At 41.7% G+C, this 12,498-nt stretch overlaps 2 protein-coding genes across 4 annotated transcripts; both read left to right on the forward strand.

Moving 5' to 3' along the window:
- Positions 1-518: 518 nt before the first annotated feature.
- On the forward strand, positions 519-8,120 carry ccdc28b (coiled-coil domain containing 28B). 3 transcript variants are annotated; one of them, XM_017463349.3, is made up of 6 exons: positions 522-683; positions 2,482-2,801; positions 3,514-3,689; positions 3,807-3,961; positions 4,917-4,939; positions 6,231-8,120. In XM_017463349.3, the coding sequence occupies exons 2-6, from the start codon at positions 2,566-2,568 to the stop codon at positions 6,283-6,285; spliced, it is 645 nt and encodes a 214-aa protein (XP_017318838.1). In that variant the 5' UTR covers positions 522-683; positions 2,482-2,565; the 3' UTR covers positions 6,286-8,120. The 3 variants fall into 3 exon arrangements, with proteins under 3 accessions (XP_047010404.1, XP_017318836.1, XP_017318838.1); XM_047154448.2 differs by lacking the exons at positions 4,917-4,939; positions 6,231-8,120 and adding an exon at positions 1,048-1,417 and having other exon boundaries at positions 519-683; positions 3,807-4,908; XM_017463347.3 differs by lacking the exons at positions 4,917-4,939; positions 6,231-8,120 and having other exon boundaries at positions 520-683; positions 3,807-4,908.
- A 955-nt stretch (positions 8,121-9,075) lies between these two features.
- On the forward strand, positions 9,076-12,364 carry iqcc (IQ motif containing C). The gene is made up of 5 exons (XM_047154449.2): positions 9,076-9,306; positions 9,485-9,628; positions 9,986-10,253; positions 10,748-10,869; positions 12,049-12,364. The coding sequence occupies exons 1-5, from the start codon at positions 9,265-9,267 to the stop codon at positions 12,082-12,084; spliced, it is 612 nt and encodes a 203-aa protein (XP_047010405.1). The 5' UTR covers positions 9,076-9,264; the 3' UTR covers positions 12,085-12,364.
- Positions 12,365-12,498: the final 134 nt, after the last annotated feature.

A 12,498-nucleotide genomic window follows, 5' to 3' on the forward strand; every position in this document is an offset into this window, starting at 1 on the left:
TACACCGGTTTCCTCCTCCAGTCCAAAGACACGCATCGTAAGCCGATTGGCATTTCCAAATTGTCCGTAGCGTGTGAATGTGTGTGCGATTGTGCCCTGCGTTGACTTGCCCCCCCCCCCCCCCCCCATCGTGTCCCCCACCTCGTACCCCGAGTCCCCTTGAATACGCTCCAGTCTCCCTGTGACCCTGTGTAGGATAAGCGCTACAGAAAAATTCTATAGTGACTCTACACTAAAGTATTTTTTAGTTAGATTACATGGAGGGTCCGCCCATACAAGTCCCTGTCACTGATCGGTTACCATAGAAACGATAAAGCACTAGGAGTGCGTTAACATAAACCCGTGTTGTTTATTTAGTCCGGTTGCACAAGGCTCTCGACACTAATGCTTCCGATCAAATTTAGTATCTCGCCTCGTAAGAACAGAAGGGTGAGACTGCGCGTGGGGATCGAAGATGCGCGTGACCCGGAGACAAATGGGCTGCGGTCCCTTTAAGAGCGAAAGCGCGCTCCCGCCCGTGACCTTTCCTGTATTGTTGCTCTCGGCGAGATCGAGTGAGGAGCTGCGGAGGAGCAAAACCGGTCCGTGTAGGGATTGTTTTTGTTTACTGCGTTTCCTGAAAGGAGCTCAGAGCTCTGACATGGAGCAGAGTGATGCGCTGATCGCAGTGTTTCGATGAGAGGGTGAGTGAAGCCATTCGTGCGGTGTATTAGGCGCAAATCCCGCAAATCCCTTTCTCCATGTTGGTAAAAAAGAAAAAGGGATGGACGATAAGAAAAGAAAAGAAATAAGAAAATCAGTCTGAGCGTGCACGTGAAGTATGGCTTATCTATAATATGAGTCTATATTATAAGATATATATATACACACACACACATACATATATGTGTATTTGTATAACATAGTGCTTGTGTAAATAAGAGTACAGCATGGTGGTCTTATTTGGCTAATCCTGATAATAGTCGAACCCATTTTGAGTGAACCTGCCTGTGTATTCAGTAGATGATTTACTGCTCCATCTCCCTTATTTTATACCCCACTAATCAGACCTCGATATAACAAGACAGATCCTCAGAAAGTCCAAATGCACCTGATGGCAGGTGTACGGAAGACCCTGTGACGACGGATCGAGTTATCATACAGACACCACGTCCAGTTACCGTCTAAATATCCACCCGGTGCCTCAGCTTTTCTCCTCTCACACCTGCTGTATCCTCAGGAGGAGGGGAATCCGGTGTGTCAGAGACTACTCCGTTTCTGACGGATGGATATCAGACACTCTATAGTCCCGCGGAGACCTGAAGCGTCTAAAAATACCGCCCTTTGAGCCCCTGTGATTAGAGCCGGGCTTTAAGAGGAGGGCGACGAGGCGCAGGACGAGTTCGAGCGTGCCCTTCGAGCAAGTAAACAAGCCTTGGTAAACAGACTCGAGTCAGCTTTCCATCGTTCGGCCTTTCCGCTGATGAGATATGGGTGTGAGCGGACGATATTTTAACAGCTTGTGTTAGGCCGGGCTGAGATCTGCTGAAAATGTCAAAATGGCAATCATGTGCAGATCGATCTATAGCAATCAATAGCAGTCTCTCTGAGAAGCGCTCGGCCCAGTCTGGGTGAGCGTAATGTTCTATAGGAGATGTTACGCGTTCTGTCTTGCGCGGTGAAGAACAAAATACGCAATATTTTCATTTGACCGTCTTATATTTGCTTCTTCAGTTTCTCCAAATCTAGTCTGTTTAATCTGTCTAATCTGATTATATTAAAAAAAAAATAATAATAAAAATTACAGTCCATAGTTACAAAATGTTGGAGGTGTGGCCTAGCAAAGGGGAGGAGTCACAACCAAATGGACTGCATCTGGTTGCCTAAGATGGCCGCACTGTTTAGCGACACCGTGAAGCGTACAGTAGGTCATGTTTATAGATTGTAGTAACGCACACTGTGTCCTAAACCGTATCAGAACGAACTGGACTTGTTCGAGTTGCGGATATTTATGGAAAAGGTTTTGGGTGTGATGCATTTCTATCTCTTGTTACCTGTATTAACATTGTCGCTCCAGTGAACAAACAAAAAAAAAAAAAGTGAAGAAGCAAACATGAGACACAAAAACGTGACTCGGTTGATCGACTGCGTTTGGGGTAGAGGGGTAGACAATTTTATCGCGCATGGAAACATTCTTTTAATTGACTGTCCTGTATGTTGTAACATGGGACATTTTTATATTCAAGTCAGTTCGAAAGTAATAAAATAAACGACCGATGGAATGGTACAGCCGATAAAATCTCTTTTTGAGACCAGCCGTTTTTTAATTCTCAAATGATTTTTGATTGATTGATTGATTGATTGATTGATTGATTGTTCAGTAGAGATGTCGAACAAAGTACAGGCATATTTTAGCACTGTCCTACTTGTAGATTAAAATGAGCTTCTGACTAAGAGAGGGTTCGTTTAGTCTAACTTAGCCGCTGCTGTTTTGTCTCCAAGGGACGCAGTTCGAAGACATCCCGTCTACAATCGTCTCTCAGCCGGCCAGACAGAAAAGAAAAGGAAAAAAAAACAGCCTGAAAAATGGAGGACAAGAGGAAGAAGAGGAGTCCCAAAGTGTCTCTTCCCCAACCACCACCTCCTCCGGTGAACCCGCGCAAACTCCCCGTCCTCCCGGCCAGCAAGAGCGCCAGCTTCTCCCTGGGTCTCCCCCAACCGCCGTCGCCTAAACCCCGGGGCAAGTACAAGAGGTCTGTGGGAGCCATGGGGACGGCCAAAGAAGTGCTCACTGTACCCGTGCTCCCTCCCAAGGCCACCAGGTTTGTACGAGAACCGCTAAGTCCGCCGTCACGGGACGTTTCTTTATCAGTGAGAAAAATGGAAATCTTCATGAGACTGATCTCTTCATCTGAATAACAAAATATTCACACAAATTGCGTTGAAATGCACGTACTTCGTGTATTCTCACGTATTTTCCTGCACGCTGTTGACTCAGTTAGTGTTCATGTATGCAATATGAATCATTTTCATGCAAAAAGAAACATGTTTTTGGAGCTAAATACCGTATTCTTTATGAAGAAAAACAGTAAAGAAATATCACTTGACACTTTTTGACTGTGGCCTTAATGCCGGTCGCTATGGCGATTGTGGTCATGACAGATCCACGTTATTATTTAAAAACGAGTATGAACAAACGCTAAAATAATCGTCAGTAACGATCACAGCCATTTTAAACTCGGATCTAAAATGAAATTTACTAAGAAAAGGCTGTTTCGAGCTTCTGTGACGTTGATTGTAGGTGTCTGGAGCTCTGTGTCTGGCATGAGGGATTGCATCGTTCGGGTTTCGTAGCAGAGATGTGATTAATGTCTGTCACTGATGAGAATGGTTTTACAGCTCTGTACATAAACTGCTCCGAGGAGAGAAGAAGGTCATTGCACTTTGTGTGTAGAATTTCTTTTCACCACTGACTCTGATCCTGTCATTAAACTGCGATTTCTCACTGTGATTTGCGGGCTATGGTGGAGACAGCCGGCCTCACAGAGAGAAACCCCGAGCGCCTCAGCCGGCCGGCCCCAGCCGGGTCGCCCAGTCCTCGTCTCCTCTACAGCACTCGTTTCTCACTGACGTCTCGGACGTGAGAGAGATGGAGGGAGGACTGCTCAACCTGCTCAACGACTTCCACTCAGGAAAACTGCAGGCCTTCGGTGACACGCACTCTCTCTCTCACACACACACTGTTCACTCAGGATGCACATTTGCATGTGTGTGAAGGTGTGTAGGTGACTCTCTCTCGCTCTCTCTCTCTCTCTCTCTCTCCTCAGGTAAGGTGTGTTCATTTGAGCAGCTCGAGCACATCCGGGAGATGCAGGAGAAACTGGCTCGCCTTCACTTCAGCCTGGACAGCCATGTGGAGGAGCTCTCTGAGGACCAGAGGAAAAGCGCTTCAGACCGCAACCTGGAGCACCTGCTCTCGAACGTAACACACACACACACACACACACACACACCTGTAACAGTGCGCTCACGTGAACTAAATTCTTCCTCTAACGACCACTTTTGCATACATTTACATACAGTCAACTCAGCATGAGTGTGCACAGACGTCTTAAGCAAAACTGGACAAAAATGAAACACACACCATTTTCACTAAGCCTTGGGTTGGTGTCTAAGGCTTTTTTTTTTTTTTTTTTCTTTTTTTTTTTAAAGCTTTCTTCAGTTTTTAATAAATAATAATCGCAAACTTGATTTATTTAGCGCCATTCATACATTTAAAATGCAGCCCGCGTTGCTTTACAGTGGGAAGTAAAAAAAAGAAGAAAAAAAAAAACGAACAAAGAAATCTGTCAAAAATATAATAAAAGACAAATAACAATAATGTAATAAACAATAGCAGTGACAGAAAAAATAGTAACTATTTAAAATATGATATATAATAATAATAATAATAGATTTTCGTTTTATTACTGCCAATAAAAGTAACAGAAGTTAGAAAAGCTAGGGAAGTGCCTAACATGGCAGCTCCTAGCTCCTTTAGCCATGTTTAAAGTGCACGATGAAATGATCACGCACTGCCTCGGGTGTTGTTTGGCGCAGTATTATTGTGGAGATGAATTTGGCTTTCTGTGTTGAGTGTTAACGTTGAGTGTGTGATGAGTAATAACTCTTGTAAATGTAAGAAAGGTGTGAAAAGCCTCTCTGGTTTATCAAAGCCACAGATAACAGGGATGCTCGGCCACTAGGGTAACATTTCTGCCTTTTTATTTCAGCGCACACACACACACACACACACACACACACTGTTATTAGCACTCAGGACGCTTTATTGTGAATTCATTTTCCCCATCACTTAAATTCATCTACTCATTTCCTCTTTAACCTTTAGTCTAAGCTCATTAAGCAATCCCCCCCCCCCCCCCCCTTTCTCTCCACAGCTGGAAGAGCTCAGCAGCTCCATGTATCCTTTCTGCAAACTTAATCACAGCGGTGTTCACCACATTGGTTTTATGTCGGTCTAAATGCTTCCCGATGCCTTAACGGATATGAGCCGGATCCCTACCGGGCGATCTGACCCTCCTCCAAGACTTTCCATCCTTTGCCAGAGCCTAAAATATTAAGTATTTTACATCAGCACCATGAAATATGCTCCAGAGATGTTGTTTATGGAGTCGCTTTTGTGCCAAAAACATTCATCCGCAAGCAAAATATTAACTGCCACAATCTAATATTCGCTGTTATGCGAATTATAGGAATAATAATAAGAAGAAGAAGAGGAATTTAATGTATAGTCAGTTATTTTGGTGCTGGAGGCGGAGCTTTCAGACTTTCCAACAGGACACACCTCAGGTGTTCTGATTGGCTGTATGTTAGTGGAACTATTGAAGGTGGAATTTCTCCGCTAAGCCGATATTTTATTAAAACTGCCAGAGTTTACAATAAGCACGGGATGTTTATTTTTTTACATAATTTTTGAGAAAATGACTCGCATCCGTTTATTTTATTTCTGTTTTGTTTGTGAATTGCATGCTTTTTTTTTTGTTTTTCATGACGTTTTTTACAAATGTGAATATACTCGTCCCAGATTCTGATGCTTAATGCGCACGCACTTTGAACGCCGTTACTCACGGAGGTCGAGATCTTCTCACTGGAGTGAAAACGGTTTTGTTTAAATCGGTTAGTGCCAAGCAAACAAGATAAGCATGAAAGATGGCCGACGCGCTGTGCTGGTTATTTGTAATGTCGATTAAATAGAGGTTCTCTGCGGGACTTGCCGTGTCGTACAGAAGTTTTTAAGTGTACATTTCATTTAATTCTTAGAATTTGTATTTGCAGTGTGCGTTGTTGGTATTTTGCCTGTTAATTTTGCTTGTTTTTGGTGTAACATTGACTGCATATTAGCTCTAATTACGCATTAAATAATGATCACATCCCGCTATGTCGGGATCTTGACTTGATATCCTGGATAGGGACAGGGTTACTGATTACATTTCGAAGTGTACAAAGTGTCTGTTGAAGATTACAATCTTTGGTATACCTGGTTAGAAACACACTGTAACTTATTTACCATGAGCTCAACTTTTAACACGATGAAAAGACCCAGTCTGAAAAATAAAGCTTCCAGGAAGGTCACAGAGCACGTTCAGCTTTCCAGTGCAGACATGAAAGCGCAATTTCGAAGACTCGTCATGTGATGCAGCTCGAAATATGAGCTAGAGCCATTATGCGGTTCCTTAATGCACTTTCTCCAGACAGAAGTTACACTTGGCAGAGAATCAGGATTTATCCAAGGCCTCCGATCCCTGACACTGAGAGCAAAGCAAAGCGATCTGCTGGCATCCTGGAGCTGCTGAGGTCATTGCTACATCTCCGTCAGCTAAGCTAAAACTACGGCGGAGAAGCGGACCGCAAGACGTGAAGCTGCAGAGGCACTGAGCACAAAAACCGATAGCGATTCCTTGATTTTTAACAAACAAAAAAAATGTAACTGACACCCTTTGCTTTGAGCTTTAAAACACTGTGAGTTCTGGATATCCCCTTTGTATTGGTTTGATGGTACTTTGAATTTTCTAAAGGTTATTGATTACATATCCTTGTGTGTTTTCATGGGGAATATTCTGAAGAGGAATAACAAGATGGAGCCATCAAAAACATGATTTAGCATGTGTTCTTTATATATATATATATATATATATATATATATATATATATATATATATATTAAAAAAAACAAACAAATATATTTGCATGAATTGGCAGGGAACTTCAACTTCTGTGGCGCTTCAGTATGCCGAGATTACGTCCATATATCCGAACCATATATCTGTTTAGGTTTAATGTTTCTTGAGGCATGGACGAAATCCATGACCGGATAAATGGCCTACATTTGTTTTGATTCAGCAGGCACTGGATTTTTCCCCCCAAGTGAGACAGGATCCAATACAGGCACACAGCTTCAGAATCTTGCTCAAGACTACAGCGGTGCCATTTGAACTCACAACCTGCTGGTGTCTAGCACAGAACCATAACCGCTGAGTTAGCATCGCAAAAGTTCATCTTAATCACTAGTTGGAGATTCGCTCAGGACTGTTTGAGGTGGTGCCTCGTCAACTTACTGCACGAAAGAGAGTATTTTATTTCAAGAAATGGACTTAAAGGAATAGTTCAGCCCACAGTTTAAAAATGAATATTGCCCAGAACAAAGAAATCAAATACTGTTTCGTGTGAAATCCTTTCCTATAGACTTTACTCACTCTGATGTACGATTTATATGACATCTATAAGTCTAGAAATATGAATGAAAGCTTCTAATGCAGCTGAAAGCTGGAGACGGCCATCTTGGACAACCCGAATGCGTTTTTTTTTTTTCCATAGCGACATTTGGTTCCGCTCCACTCCCAGTCTCGTCCTCCTCCTCATGTCTTGAAGTCTGAATTGTAGCAGACGATAATATAGCATGTATTTACAGGGGGGGAAAAATAGTCTGAGGTAGACCTCTATAACTTGTTAGCTACTTTAGCGTCGTAACCCTCAAAGACCTTAAACACCAAATGTGTCTTGACTGATTTGCTTCATTTGGGTCAGGAGGAAGATTATGTACATTGGATTTTTATTTTTTTTGTGAGATTGTTCCTTTAAACTGAAACATATTCAAAGGTTCAGACATACGGTTGGATATTAATAGCATGCAGTAGCTTATCAGTCAGGTTTAGAAAACTAAGCACTATTTTACTAATGTAGAGTACAGAGAAATTATTGCTAGTCAACAAACACAAGGGAAAATAAGTCATTTTCAAAATGGTTTATTTATAGAAATTGTAGTAGCTTTTTATTCAGTTGAGGTACAATTAGTTAAACTACTAGTCTGCCTGAATTCTCCTTTAGCCAAGGACATTTTTAGTTACACTTGAGCTATGTTTATTTATTTGTTTTTATTTTTTAGACAGGCTAAACAGTATCTGGCAGTCAAGATACTTTGAAGATACTCAAGAAATTCACACCTTTGTTTTAGGCTTTGCTAAATGTTGAAGGATTATTCTGTTGTTATTGCTATTAAGTAAGATGTGTGTATTTCTTTAATCAGTTAGCTCTGAAGTAATTTACATTTTGAAATGAAAAATAAAATCGACTTAATACAGAAAGCTGTGTTTTCTCTTTAAATGTTGCTATAGATTTCCCTCTCAAGTTAGGGAAATCTATAGAGTAAGTTATCCTGTGTCCAAAACGCTAGCAAAAAATCCTGTCAGAAATTCTATCGGGCTAGCTCATCTTAGCCGGGTGACTAACTTGCTATATAACTAGTTGTGAATATTATAAACATTTATTAACGCTACTTTATACAAACATATCTTGTCAGAAATCTTATAAGTCAAGTGTATTCTAGCTAGCAGTTGGTGTATATTACTTATAAATTCTATCATAAATCTTGTTAGGTTAGATTGTGATTGCTAGCTAGTGTTAGCAGTGAAGTTTACGAAAAGTCCTGTCAGAAATCCTGTCAGGTTAGCTAACTAAAATAAAAATATGTGTAAAATGCTCAAAGTACAATGAATAATTATTAATTATGTTTATTAATTGTAATATTAATAAAGATGAAATTTGATCAGAATTCTTATTTTTATTACTACATCCTCTGAGAATTCCTGCCACGTAAGCTCATGCTAGCTAGCTAGCTAGTGATGGTCGGGTCAGACATCCTGTCACCTTATGTTAGCAAACTAAAATTGAAATAGAAAAAATAAAACCGAGAAAAAGTGGTCGTGAACATTGGAACTGGAAAGAGATAATATGAAACGTAAATAGAAAAAGTAACTTTTTTTTTTGGCACAAATTTTCCTGCACATATTTTTAGCTATTTTAGCACCTTGCATTGCAAACAATCATGTTAACAGTGATATTAAAGTGTAGTGTTTTAAAAGTGCTTGATTTATAATATTCTATTGTTTTATACAAGTTTAATATTAATTAAAAACAAAAACAAAAAAAATAATGAGGCGAGTAACGTTTTCTCTCCAATCCTCTAGGAGGCGCAAAAACTACAAGATCAGCTCGACAGTAGCACAAAGCGAAGAAACGAACGGATTTTTGTTGCTACGTAACGTCGCATCTCAAATGGTTACGACCCGCCTACACAAGCGCACTATCTAGGGTATTCAATAACGTCTTCTGTAGGCTACACAGTAGTACACTATATGTCGAATACGGCGCTATTTGGGATTGAGCCTGGGAAATCGCTTACAACAACAGAGCGTTCAAAAACTTAGTGATGTTTTAAGAATAGGAATAATGGGTAGACATGAATGGATAAATAATATGATATACTTCCAGGTAGGTTTATGGTTAGCGTGAGGTAAAATCTTTTCATTAATGAATTAGTTTCCCAATTAGGTATGGCTTTAGCGCTGTTCATTCATGAATCATAATATAGCTAGCTAGCTTGCCCAAGCAGATTGTTTACTTCCGGTTGGCATCTTCATTCTGGTACATGATGATTTGTGTGTTTCAGGCGCGGTGTCGCGGATATTTGATGAGGAGAGAACTAAAGTGTGTCCAGGCTGAGTATGAGGACATAGTGAGGGAGCTGGAGGGAGGTGTGGAGCACCTGAGCTGGAGAGGGCAGTTCATACCTAAACCTCACTTCACTGACGCTGTAAAGTTCATTACACACCATTCTGAGTGCCATTTAACGATTAAAAAGGGGCGGGGCTTGTTCTGCAGAGTGTCCTGTACAGCCTAGTAAACTGAAGTGGCCAAAAACTAAATGTACACAACCCCCCCACCCTTAACTCAAATTTGTCTGATTAACCTGATCAGACATGTCTGGTTCCTGAATAGATTAGGAAAGGTTATAGCCTCTTAACATGTTACCACGAATTTCTTCTTCGATTATTTTGGTACCTTTTCTGCCCAAGACATGATCTTGTCCTCAACGGAATTTCTATTACAAAGACTAAACCCTGTGCTACGTGGGAGTCTTTCTGATTTGATGTCTTATTTAACTCGTCAGGACACGGACAACGCCTTTTTCAGGTATCCTCAGCCGAAGATCCGGATCCAGGAATGTCCCGATGACGTGGAGGAAGAGAAGGAGCGAGCGGGTGATGAAACACCTTGCCTTCAGTCAGAGGTCCTGGTTCCTGAGAGGGACGCAGAACCGAGTTGTAGCGCAGAGAGAGACTGCAGCGAGACCAGCGTACCATCGGGGGGCGATACGGAGCGAGAGGGTGAAGCTACAGAGGGCGTTCTGCAGATGAGCGACAGCATACTGCAGCATGGTGAGCGTTGCATAGCAAACTTGCATAGCAAACTTGTACATGAGCAAGTATACTACCGCTGAACACGCTTTCTGGTGCACAGCTGCATACTGTACATACTAGCATCCTACTTGATGTACGTGAAGTATACAATATCTGCATACTAGCGCACTGCTTGATAAAGTAGCACCCCACCTGCCTTAATAGCACACCTCTTGTAATCCTAGCGCATACTAGTACAGTAGCACAGTTGCATATTTAGCTATTAGTGCACTAGCCTACTAGCACACCAGTCCACTACTTGCATGCTAATATATTTGTGCATTTCCGTGCTGTAGTATACTTGCACACTATACATACTACCACTGTACTAGTATTCCTACCTCACAGCACATGTGTGGAAATGCACACTCGTTTAATAGTACTCTAATATAGGAAAAGAGTACACTTGCGTAAAAGAAACAAAACATACAATCAGTGGTGTGTGTGTGTCTTTTGTTTGTGGTTTCTGGCAGCTCCCCCAATGCACACTCTGCTGAAAGGTGTAGCGCACACTCCAGAAGCTCTGAAGCAGCACAGAAACACTCTGGCCATGGAGCTGCTGTGGATCCAACAGGCCATCGCCAGCAGGAAGAAAGTACGCATTGGAGATGAAATTTTATTATTATTATTATTCTGACATTTTCGATTGTTTATATGAACTGAAGTGATGGAATATTACTCTGCTCTCATTGGCTTGGTCTTGAGGAATCAGTGTCCAGTTAAAGACTTGCACTTAAACATCAAACAGGCGAAGCAAATTCCGGGAACTTTCCGTTTCGGAAAAGTGCAACTACAGCGAGTGTATATAGAGATATGTTTCAAGCCCATTCAAACTCTCACGTTCAAAATCACCAAATTAATAATAATAATAATAATAATAATCTCCATCTTGCTGGGAATGTGAACCGTTATACTCTCTTTTGATTTCTGCTCAGTGCAGCAGAGTTTATGAGATTATATTACCGAAAGCGCAATACATGACGGAACCTGAACGTTGCTCGAGAAAAGTTAAACGCAGTCTGTTTGGCGAGTTTTCACGGACACGCACCGGAGCGGGAGAGCCCCGCTCTGCTAATTACAGCGGCGTGGCCTGTGCGAACCCAGAGGTGCTGTTAATCGCTCACTCGTCGAATCGTAGCACAGCGTTGGCCTCTGTCAATCGTTACGCGTTGGAATATTGACCATCGAGCGCAGGGTAACTTGCTATCCTCTGAGGAAGGAAGCAGCAGTAGAAACAGTAAAAAAAAAAAAAGTCCCAGTTCGCCTTCTTATACCATGCGGTAAAAGTACGTGTACGCTTTTTTTCCCCTTTCATTCTGAAGAAAAGTACATACTTTTGAATGTGTGGCAAAAGAGTATGCGAGTACTCAGACATACTAACATTCTCCTGGTGTTAAGACGAAAAGCTCGCCAACATAGCAGAAAACGTTACCCTAAAGTTACCGCTTTACCTCTGGCCGTTACGAAGCACTGGAGCACTGAAACCGGAGACTCCTTCCGTAAACGTCAAATAAACTTCACCGTATCACGTAATCTGTTTACGTTTAGCGTCCGCCGTACAAGTCTCTGTGAATGACCCGTTTATAGATTATAGGAACGATAAGTGCGTTAATATAACCCTGTGATTTGCATTAATCGACACCTGACCAATCACAATCCAGAATTTGACAGGGCTGATGATTAGCTGCATCAACGTAGAGTTTCTAAATCAGACACTGTTTTGTTAGTGCATCATGTTGTTCTCGTGTGTCGTGTGTGTGTTTTTGTATTTCAGTATCTGACCCTGAAGCAGAAGATGGAAACGTCGTAGCGATGAAGCACCTGGGAACGCTGAAAGAGTGGACACTTGAGTGTTTAGTGGCTTCACGAGTGAAGGTTTAATTGGACATGGATGCGACCTTCTTATTGACCTTCTTCAACGTGTTCTCCCGTCACCTTCTTATTTCTGATGGAAACGCCGGGGGGCGGGGGGTAAAAGCGTTGAAGAAAGCACAATATCAAGAACTTTTTTATATATCGAGCCTGTTGATTTTGTTTATTTGTATTGATTTTTAAAAAATTTATCTTTAATAAATGCTATTTATTTTCAACACGCCTTATGTGTAGTGAGAATTCCAGTCTTCCATTGGAGGTTTTGTTTTTTGTGAGTAAAACCCGGAATGTGTGCTCCCCTTTGCAACAGATTTACGGCTGTCTGTCGTGTACACGGTGTGTGCGGCTCGCG

Source organism: Ictalurus punctatus, chromosome 3 (genome assembly GCF_001660625.3).
Source record: "Ictalurus punctatus breed USDA103 chromosome 3, Coco_2.0, whole genome shotgun sequence".
Classification (NCBI taxonomy): domain Eukaryota; kingdom Metazoa; phylum Chordata; class Actinopteri; order Siluriformes; family Ictaluridae; genus Ictalurus; species Ictalurus punctatus.

What these genes read in the sequence shown, in the direction of transcription:
- iqcc (XM_047154449.2), top strand. Translation starts at nt 9,265, where the DNA reads ATGGGTAGACATGAATGGATAAATAATATGATATACTTCCAG. An exon ending in ATAATATGATATACTTCCAG is followed by an intron (nt 9,307 to 9,484) that starts GTAGGTTTATGG and finishes TGTGTGTTTCAG; the next exon opens with GCGCGGTGTCGCGGATATTT. An exon ending in CCATCGCCAGCAGGAAGAAA is followed by an intron (nt 10,870 to 12,048) that starts GTACGCATTGGA and finishes TTTGTATTTCAG; the next exon opens with TATCTGACCCTGAAGCAGAA.
- ccdc28b (XM_047154448.2), top strand. Translation starts at nt 2,566, where the DNA reads ATGGAGGACAAGAGGAAGAAGAGGAGTCCCAAAGTGTCTCTTCCCCAA. An exon ending in CTCCCTCCCAAGGCCACCAG is followed by an intron (nt 2,802 to 3,513) that starts GTTTGTACGAGA and finishes TGGTGGAGACAG; the next exon opens with CCGGCCTCACAGAGAGAAAC. An exon ending in AGGAAAACTGCAGGCCTTCG is followed by an intron (nt 3,690 to 3,806) that starts GTGACACGCACT and finishes CTCTCTCCTCAG; the next exon opens with GTAAGGTGTGTTCATTTGAG.